The sequence below is a fragment of the Nicotiana attenuata genome, chromosome 5 (assembly GCF_001879085.1).
Source record: "Nicotiana attenuata strain UT chromosome 5, NIATTr2, whole genome shotgun sequence".
NCBI classification, from domain to species: Eukaryota; Viridiplantae; Streptophyta; class Magnoliopsida; order Solanales; family Solanaceae; genus Nicotiana; species Nicotiana attenuata.
The window spans coordinates 45,808,599-45,819,303 of record NC_031993.1 but is presented as its reverse complement, the minus strand read 5'-3'; the positions used below and the strand labels follow the sequence as shown (position 1 = coordinate 45,819,303).

General features: G+C 39.4%; 1 protein-coding gene across 1 annotated transcript; it reads right to left on the bottom strand.

Annotated features, from left to right (window-relative positions):
* On the bottom strand, nt 6,281–8,098 carry LOC109226379. Its single transcript, XM_019391158.1, has 2 exons — nt 6,476–8,098; nt 6,281–6,298 (listed from the first exon to the last, which is right to left on the bottom strand). Exon 1 carries the CDS (start codon nt 7,710–7,712, stop codon nt 6,987–6,989), a length of 726 nt encoding a protein of 241 aa, XP_019246703.1. The 5' UTR covers nt 7,713–8,098; the 3' UTR covers nt 6,281–6,298; nt 6,476–6,986.

The following is a 10,705-nucleotide window of genomic DNA, read 5'->3' as shown; positions in this document are numbered from 1 at the left end:
TTCCCATCTCATTGTTTGACGAGCTAGGACCTTGAGACGAAAATGGAGGCGGGTTGTTTGGTTGTTGATACATTGGAGGCCTTTGAAAGCCCGGCCCCCGATTCATCTGATTACCGTTATTCCAAACCCCTTGGTTATTGTTGCCTCCCCAATTGCTATTGTTGTTGCCACCCCAGTTGCCCTAGTTACCCTGGTTGCCCCAATTCTGATTGTTGTTCCCCCAGTTTCTTTGGTTGTTGTTCCCACCATTCCAATTTCCTTGTTTGTTTTGATTCCCCCAATTTCCTTGGGATCTCTATTGTTGTTGTTGATTCGGATCATTTCCCCATTGTCCTTAGTAGTTGTTCACATACTGAACCTCTTCACGTTGATCATCATACACATCATCTTGGTTGTAACCACTACCACCCTGCTCAAATTTATCTGGATTTCCTTGACTTTGTTGACCTCTTTGCCGCATCTTGTTGACCATCATATTTACCCCTTCCATGGAATTCACTTGTCTTGGCGCTTGAACTTGTTGCAATTGAGCTTTGGCCAACTGGTTCATTGTTGTAGTTAACTTTGCTATTGCTTGGCCATGGTCATGGAGCTCTTTGTGTAGGTGAATGACATTGGGATCACCTTGTGGCACATTAGCTCGACTTTGCCATGCCGAGGAAGTATCCGCCATCTCATCAAGTATATTACACGCCTCGGCATAAGGTGTGTTCATAAAGTTTCCCCCTTCTAGCTGGCTAACTACACACTGGTTGGTAGTGTTGATGCCATTGTAGAATGTTTGCTGGATCATGGCTTCGGTCATGTCATTGTTCGGACATTCTTTAACCATCGTCCGATACCTTTCCCAAATATCATGAAGCGGTTCATTTGGCTCTTGTTTAAAGGTAAGGATCTCATCTCTCAGCATCGCCATATGCCCCGGTGAGAAGAACTTTGCTATGAATTTTTCGGCCAACTCATCCCAAGTAGTGATGGAATGGTTGGGCAACCTTTCAAGCTAATCCAAAGCCTTCCCCCTTAGAGAGAATAGGAAAAGCCTTAATCCCAACGCGTCCTCAGAAACGTTCGTTTGCTTGCTCTCCCAGCATGTATCAACAAAACCCTTGAGATGCTTATAGGCATTTTGGTGTGGAGCTCCGGTGAAGAAACCCCTCTGTTCCAAGAGTGTAAGCATAACGTTGGTTATTTGGAAGTTGCCCGCCCTAATCCGGGGCGGGACTATTGCACTTGCGTATCCTTCATTGGGCAACGTCCGATGTGCTGCCCTTGCTGGAGGTGGGAGAGGGTTTAGAATATTTTCATGAGGCGGTTGGCCTCTTCTTTGTGCTTGTGGTTCTGGTTGAATCTCATCCACATTATCATCATCTACCTCTTCCCCCAAAGGCAAATTTCCGGGAGCATCATTGTTAGGAGCCATATTGTACCTAAGAGCAATTGGCATCAAGGCAAGAATCAGTGTTTGCAACCACCAATTCTACAATTAAAGCATGAATTAAGCTAAATATCACTAACCCATAAATAATTAAGCCCTAAAATTCATGACCCATTAAATACCCATACTAGGGTTGGGTCACAACCCTAGCTATGGGGTTTAGCTACTCATAATAACAGTAGAAATCAAATATGGAGATGTGTTGATTAGCATGATTCAAGGAGACTTGATTTAGGAGTTTGTATTAGCGTGATTTCAGGAGATTTGATTATATTTAGGAGATCTGGTTTTATTCTGATTTGATTTGATTTGATTTGATAGTTGTATTGATTGTATAGATTTATTTTATTCCCTTAATTAGCATTAGGAGCTTTGTATAAATTCCCTTGCTCATGGGATGTAAAAATACATAGAAATACAAGAAGCCTTTTCTTCTTCTCAAAATCTACATGGTATCAGAGCCATTGCTGCCTTTTTGAGGTGAGTTATCTCCCTCACAGCACTAAGGTTCCCTTTTTACCAAAGAGGTCGAGTTTTCTCTCTCTTGTTGGTTGTCCGCACCACAAACTCCTTCTGATTTCCTTCTGATTGGGCTGAAACATGGAGACATTCAAGGAGACGGTTTCTGGAGAAATTCAGATGAAATTCAGCTTCTCCGTCGCCTCCTAGCCAAACTTGACTTCGCTAATATTGTCAAATCCAATCATGTGCAATCAGGTACTGCCTTTGCTGATAACCTTAATTCTTGGATTGTCGATTCTGGTGCAAATAGACATATGACAGGCTTTTCTAAATGCATTCAAAACTATTCTCCGTCTCCCAAAAGAGATAATGTTAAAATAGCCAATGGTTCTTTAACACCCATCTTTGGAACAGGTTCTGTCATTTGTACTCCTGATATTAAACTATCATCCGTGCTCTATGTCCCTGAGTTCCCTATCAATCTTTTATCTGTTAGTGCCATCACCAAAGCTCTAAACTGTAAAATCGAGTTCTTTCCCGATCATTGTATTTTTCAGGATCTTCAAACAGGGAAAAGGATTGGCAGTGGTAGATTGCGTGATGACTTATATATATTAGATATGATTCAAAACTCTGGTCAAGCCTTCCTTAGGGAAAGTAAGGATGTCAACCAAGAAATAATACAACGGCATAGACGGTTAGGACACCAATCATTCTTTGTTTTGAGGAAGTTATATCCCGATTTATTTTCAAGGACTCGATTTGAATCTTTTTTCTGTGATGCATGTGAATATGCCAAGCATACTAGAAACTCTTATCCTGTGAGTGATAATAGAAGCACAACTCCGTTTATGACTATTCATTCTGATGTGTGGGGTCCTACCCAAACTGTTTCTTTGTTTGGTAATCGATGGTTTATTACTTTCATTGATTGCTGCACTCGGATGACTTGGGTATATTTGTTAAAAGGCAAAAGTGAAGTTTTCTCTTATTTTTAGTCATTTCATAAGATGATTTGCACTCAGTTTGATGCCAAAATAAAATTTTGAGAACTGACAATGGCAGCGAATACATGGATAAAAGATTTGGTGCTTATTTGGAGTCCAATGGGATAGTCCATCAGACTAGTTGTCCTTACACTAGTGCACAAAATGGGGTTGCTGAAAGAAAAAATAGGCATATGTCAGAAGTAGCAAGACCTCTTATGTTCACCATGCATCTACCAAAACCTTACTGGGGGGATGTTATTCTAGCGGCTGCCTATCTTATCAACAGAATGCCACTTAAACCCCTCAATTTTCAAAGTCCTATGGAAGTTTTAAAGGGTAAGAATGAATATACTGTTCCTCCAAAGGTGTTTGGGTGCGTTTGCTTTGTCCACACTAGAAATTCTAGGAAACTTGATCCTAGAGCTATAAAGTGTGTTTTCATTGGGTATTCTCCGACACAGAAAGGTTAAAAATATTATCATCCTCCCTCTAGGAGATCTTTTGTTAGCATAGATGTTACCTTTTGAGAATCTGAGCCCTATTTCAGTATGACCTCATCACCTTTTCAGGGGGAGAACAGTAAGGAGGAAGAGGTGATTCTACCTAGTTCCATTACTGGACCTCTTGATGACATTGTCATAGGGGAAAGTGAAATTGAAGAAAGAATTAAGGGGGAGACTATTGGACGTTTGGATAGGCCTGATTTGAAAACTTACTCAAGGAAAAATAGAGCAGAAGAAGCCATCATGCAATCTACCGAAGCTGAACCTTCTTCTACTGGTGAGTTATCTACATTTCCTAATGAGTTAGATGAACCAATTGCTCTCAGAAAAGGAGTCAGATCTTGCACCACCAAACACCCTTTATCCAATTTTGTCTCCTATAATTCTTTGTCTCCCTCCTATAGAGCCTTTGCCTTGTCTATTTCTTCTGTGTCTATTCCCCAAAATTGGAGGGAAGCTTTTACAGATCCTAAATGGAAGCAAGCTATGATTGAAGAAATGAAGGCCTTGTAAAAAAATGAGACATGGGAACTTGTCTCTTCACCACCAGACAAGAAGTTGGTTGGCTGCAAATGGGTCTTTACTGTGAAGCACAAAGCTGATGGCTCAATTGAAAGATTCAAAGCAAGATTGGTGGCTAAGGGATTTACTCAGACTTATGGAGTGGATTATCAAGAGACATTTGCCCCTGTTGCTAAGATGAACAGTGTTAGAATTCTTTTATCTTGTGCAGCTAATCTTGATTGGGACTTGCAAAGGTTTGATGTGAAGAATGCAATTCTTCATGGAGACTTAGAAGAAGAGGTATATATGGAGATTCCTCCTGGATTTGATACTGCACAGAGTCAAGGAAAGGTATGCAGATTGAAGAAAGCCATATACGGACTGAAGCAATCCCCCAGAGCTTGGTTTGATAGATTCAGCAAAGCAATGATCTCCTTCGGTTACCAACAAAGCAATGCTGATCACACCCTCTTCATAAGACATCAAACGGGTAAACTCAGTCTTTTCATAGTTTATGTTGATGACATAGTAATGACAGGAGATGACAAAGAGGAGATGTCTCGATTGAAGAAGTTGTTGGCACATGAATTTGAGATCAAAGATCTAGGAAAATTGTAGTACTTCTTGGGAATTGAGGTTGCTAGATCCAAAAGAGGAATCTTTATTTCTCAAAGGAAGTATATTCTGGATCTCTTGAAAGAAACCGGTATGACAGGTTGCAGACCCGCAAAATCGCCCATTTAAAGCAATCACAAGTTACAAAGCGGAGTTGGAGAATCCGTCGATAAGGAGAGATATAAGAGGCTGGTTGGAAGACTCATTTATCTCTCTCACACTAGACCAGACATAGCCTATTTAGTTAGCCTGGTGAGTCAGTTCATGCATGACCCTCGAGATCCTCATATGCAAGCTGTCTTTCACATTTTGCGGTATATGAAGTCTGCTCCAAGAAAAGGTCTACTTTTCTCCAAACATGATCACCTCCAAATAGAAGCCTTTATAGATGCAGATTGGTATGGATCTCTAGATGACAGAAGATCAACATCTGGTTACTGTACGCTCGTAGGAGGAAACTTGGTTACTTGGAGAAGCAAGAAGCAAAGTGTAGTTCCTAGATCAAGTGTGGATGCAGAATATAGAGCTATGGCCCAGGGTGTTTGCGAACTGCTTTGGCTACAAAAGCAACTACATGAATTGAGACTATATGAAAAAGGAAAACTTTCCTTGTACCGTGACACTAAAGCTGCCATCAGTATAGCTCATAATCCAGTCCAGCATGACCGAACAAAGCATGTGGAAAATTGATCGACACTTCATCAAAGAAAAAGTTACAACTGGTGTCTTGAGTTTGTTTCATGTGCCATCGAAAAAATAGCTAACTGATGTGTTTACCAAAGGTCTCAACAAGCGAACTTTCCATTCTTTGAGTTGCAAGTTGGGCATGTGCGACATCTTTGCACCAACTTGAGGGGGAGTGTTGATTAGCATGATTCAAGGAGACTTGATTTAGGAGTGTTGATTAGCATGATTTCAGGAGATTTGATTATATTTAGGAGATCTGATTTTATTCTGATTTGATTTGATTTGATTTGATTTGATAGCTGTATTGATTTGTTTTATTTTCTTAATTAGCATTAGGAGCTTTGTATATATTCCCTTGCTCATGGGATGTAAAAATACACAGAAATACAAGAAGCCTTTTCTTCTTCTCAAAATCTACAAGATGAAATATAAGCCATTATTCAAATACAAGATAAAAATCTAAAGATTGAAGACAAATCTACTCTAAGATTACTCAAAAAGGTAAAAACCAGCCGTTCACGTGCTCAGCAAAATATTACATACCCTAAAAATGTGAAAAAGATCTATTTATACTAGGCTGAAATTCCTAGACAAAAATACCCCTGCGGAAGTTTTGCGGAGGCGTAATTCCGACCGCGTCCGTGCTTGAGCTCTTGCGGCCGCGCAATAGCGAGCGCGGTCCGTGTTTCTTCAATTATGGGCTTGGGTTGGACTTGGTTTCGCGAACAGCATAATTTCATCCGTGTTCGCGTGTGCTTCCATCGCGGCCGCGTAATTTGGACGCGGACCGCTTTCTTCTATTAAGCATGACTTGCAGGGTCTCTGAACTTCAATCACCGCTCTCAGCGAAAATACCATCGCGGCCGCGTCAGATATTTCGCGGCCGCACTTTTCCATTGTGGTCAGCGGTAGAAATTGTGCTCAGATTAGCCTCTCTGAACTTTACTTTCGCACGTCGCGTATTTGTGGATGCCTCAGCGGTGGTCCTCACGTGGCCGCGTATTTTGTCCGCTCTCCACGCTCTAGTTCCCAGCTTTGGTTTTGTGCAAGTTTAACTCCTTCATGAGTTGATTATGACTTCTTTGCCTCATTTTGACCAAAACCTGCAAGCAAGCACACTAAGTCAGTTTTCGGGAATACCTTTACGCATTTTCGATCCAAAACCTAAGTAAAAGAGAGCACATAATAGGTTAAAACCCATAGTTATCAGCGATCGTAATTGTTTTTAGCTCGATTACTCAAAAATTTCCTGAGATGGTCATTTTTCAGCAATTCTCCACCTCTTCGTGTAGATGCCGGTAGTCCCTAGTCCGATGACGGTTTGTTCCGTGGTATTCGCACCACAAATTAGAATCCCTTTGGCTGGGATCGGATCTGATTGGCTTTGGGAACTGTTCTTCTTTAATGTTCCTCATTACCGACACCAGCTCTGCTATGCTAACGTTGAAGTTGTATCCGAAAATTCTGGGGCAGGAAGAATCTTGAGAACCTGACGTTTCCTTGTCCTGAAATGACCTGTTATTTCGGCTTCGATCAGTTCTCCTATCAGTAGTGAATCTATCCGCCGACCAGAAACCTCTGCCGCGTCCTTCATCCCGTTTATAAGGCAAAAATTGACCCCTTGAAGACCGTTGATATGTGTCGAAATCATCCTTCTATTTCTCTTTATTTTTCTCCTGGTACCGACCCTTGGCCGATGCTGGAAAACCGAGTTGATCATCCTCAATCCTTATCTTTGACTCGTACTAGTTCTGAACATCCACCCAAGTTATTGCTTGGAACTCAAGCAAACTATCTTTCAACTTCTGGGAAACGTCGAAACTTCTCGAATTCAGACCTTTTGGGGAATGCTTCAGCTGCCCATTCGTCCGGTACGCCCAGTAGCAACATCCTTTCCTTCTGGAATCTGGTCATAAACTCCCACAGCAACTCGGATTCTCTTTGTGCAATCCTGAATATGTCGGCCTTTCGGGCCCCGGCATGGGCCTTGATGAAAAAGTCCGCGAGCATCTTAAAGGAGTCTATGGAGTGCTCAAGCAAAAGCGAATACCATGTCAGGGCTCCATTCGTAAGAGTCTCCTCGAACTTTTTTAGTAAGACTGACTCAATATCGTGGGGAGCTAAATCATTTCCCTTCACCGCTGTTGTATAGGTGGTGATGTGCTCCTGAGGATCTGAAGTCCCATCATACTTCGGCACGTCTGGCATTTTAAACCGCTTCGGGATCAATTCTGGTGTCGCGCTTGGTTTGAATGGCAGTTGTGTGTAATTCTTTGAGTCCGGCCCTTTCGGCACTGGTGGTGCGCCTGGAATTTGATTCATTCGGGCGTTTATTTCCCTCATAAACCGCATAAGTTTGGTTTTAAATGGATCATTCTCTTTGTTGTTACCGGGTCCGCCACCGTTCCCCTCAGCCCTATCAAAGCCGACTTCGCCCCTCGGTGTTGTAGTTATCGACCCTCTGCGTTGTTTGATTTGTAGGAGCACAGGGAGGAACTGCACCTTGTCCATTCGCATTGTTGGAAACAACCGACAACACTCGTTTTAATTATGTCATAACTTGATCCTGCCGCGAGAGATGAACCATTGCCCTTTGTTGTTCCCTCGGGATCCTTACTGTTTCAACGACGTGCTCATCTTCAGCATCGTCAGGAGTTGCCTCCCGAACATGTGTGGATATTTTCGTCCGTGAACCGGCGTGGCCTCGTTCCCCTCGTTGCGGGTATCACTGATGGAATCTTCGTGCGGAGGCTAATTTCCTTGGGCCTCAACGTTGTGTGTGGTTCTGACGCTGTTATCTGCCATTTTTAATGACTTTTGCTAAGAACAAAGAATCAAAAAATTAGTAATAGATGAAGGGATCAATTCAATTACACGACTGTCTATGCCCCATGGTAGGCGCCAAACTGTTTAGCCGTAAATCGATACAGTTAAATTTATACATGATTTATAGACAAGTAAATTAATCTGATCCTAAGATGATAAATAAATTAGATAAAAGTATAATACTTAGCCTTGAGTTGGAGATAAAATAACAGAAAACGTAATTCCGACTGCAGGGCTTTCGGAGGCAGTAAGAACAATATAAATAAGCAAGAAAGTAAAATATTATTGAGCTTTTGATAGAATATGGTGTATACTTGTCAGGAAATTTGTTGCGTTTACAATGATGGTAGAGCTCACTATTTATGGTTACACCTAGGGAACAAGGTCCTAGAATCAAGCCCCTCTTAAATGACAATTATGATGGCCATTGAAGAATGTATAATGGTAGGCAGTGAATGCCATTTTCTCTGTAACAGACCATGCACTTAATGCTATAGAATATTATTAATTGAATGCTACCGAGTGACAAGCATTTATTTTCCCTTAATGAATATCATACTTTCCGATGGCAAGCGAGATCATTGACTCTGGGCTCGGCTGTCTTCTATCTTCGGCTCCACATGTCGCTTTCTCATGCGATTATAAAATATGAACATATTTTAGTCTATGCAATAGTCTAGCCTGTCTTCTTCTTTAGGTCGCTTGTTTCACTCTGATAGTAGTATTGATCGTGTCAATGCAGAGGAAATAGACAACCCGAGCTTCGACGACACCAGCATTAGTGGCGTGGAAATGACTCGTTGACATAGCTGACAAGATGGTGCCAATTCAGCCCCTTAGTCCGGAACCTAATCCAGATGCCTTAACCTCCTTATTTGCATACTATTTAATCTTATAAGTGAACTAGATAAAACAAAATCAAGATTACTAGTACAGAGCAGCTCGTTGAGCTTATTAGACTTCTAAGGGGTTGATAGGTTGGGAAACAAGTTATCTCAAGATTAATTATTTTGGGATTAATTATCCCAAGAATGTTATTCTACTCTCCCATACGAATAAAATAATATTACAATTCCAAAATAACTAATTTCGAGATTAATTATACCGTGATTTTATTCCAACCAAACATGGAATATACTCATCTCAAATTTAATCCAGAAATTAATTATTCCTTATCCCTTGTACCAAACAAACCTAAAAGCTAACAGATCAATCAGAAGTAAGGTGGTTAATTAACAAGATCTGTCTCCGAGGGAAGAATTAGTGTCGGGTGGTCTAGCAATATAGTTATATTATAGTTGTGGATTCATCCGAATTTTTACCTATATATATATATATATATATATATATATATATATATATATATATATATAGTGCGATTAGGGTGGCCATTAAAGCGATTGCTTTGGGAAGTTGATGGCCTCTAAATTGTTTATTTTACCATATTATTATACATATTATAATTTTATTAACAAAAGAGATTAAATTTTATACTTATTTTTTGGAATGCGATTGAAGTTATTTAGATAAATAATAAAATTCTATAACTAACATGCAATATATGAAAATAAATAACTTGATGACGCCTTTAATAATAAAAAAATGATGTCTCTTGTAATATCTTTGGAGTTAATTATTTCTTATAAAAGAGCGGATAAAGCTATTTTTTAACATCAAAATAGATCCATAGACTTGAGTTATTCCAAAGGTATGAAATTATTTTCATATCCACTTAATGCATGGTATAAAATTGAAATGATTAGATTATAAGAATTTATGAGAGCACATTCTTAACCGTCAATATATATCTGTTTTAAATTATTATATAAGCCTTAATGAGTTAAATTAACAAATATCTCCAATGGTGAGAGCTAGCAGTAACTGAGAAGATACGCTTTTAGCCACCGTTTTCGTTTTATAAATTATTCCCTCCGTTTCATGAATAACGCCTTTCTAAATTTAAAAATAATCTAAAAATAATTTAACTTAAATTTTTAGTTCTACCCTTCGTGAAAAGCTTTTATAATCACACAATAATTTTCAATTCTACTCTTAGTGAGAAACTTTTAATTTTTATAATCACACAAATACTCCGAGAACCCCTTCTGACATGTTTAGAATTATTTTTTTCTTGAATCCGCGTAACGGTACTCCCAGGTTCTGAAACGGTACTTCCAGTCAATTGGGTTAGAGTTATTGAGTTCAAACTTGGCTTTAGTACGATAAAACTTGACCAAATAAATACAAATCTTCGATATTGAATTTGATCCATTTAGGTTTAGTATGTTAAAAGATTTACTAAATAATATAATAACAATAATAATTTCTAACCTAGTAAATTCAAATGAATTGTGATAGAAGTCGACGATTAATATATACTTCCTCCGTTAGTGGCACGACTTTTCACGCCTCATGCCCCTCACTTTTAGATGGGGTATTTTGACTTTTTACACGAAGTGCTAATATGATACCCATATCAATTAATATATATTTTATTGAATTTAAAAAATAATTTAAAATAAGTAATAAATACGGTAGGTATAACAGAAAATAAAATTATGTGACAAATAAAAATAAATAAAAATCTATTTTTAATATAGATTCCAAATAAAAGTGAATGGAGGGTATGTCCTATTTGCCGCCTCTGACGCGAGAACCTTTCGAACATTTTTAGCTCGAGACAC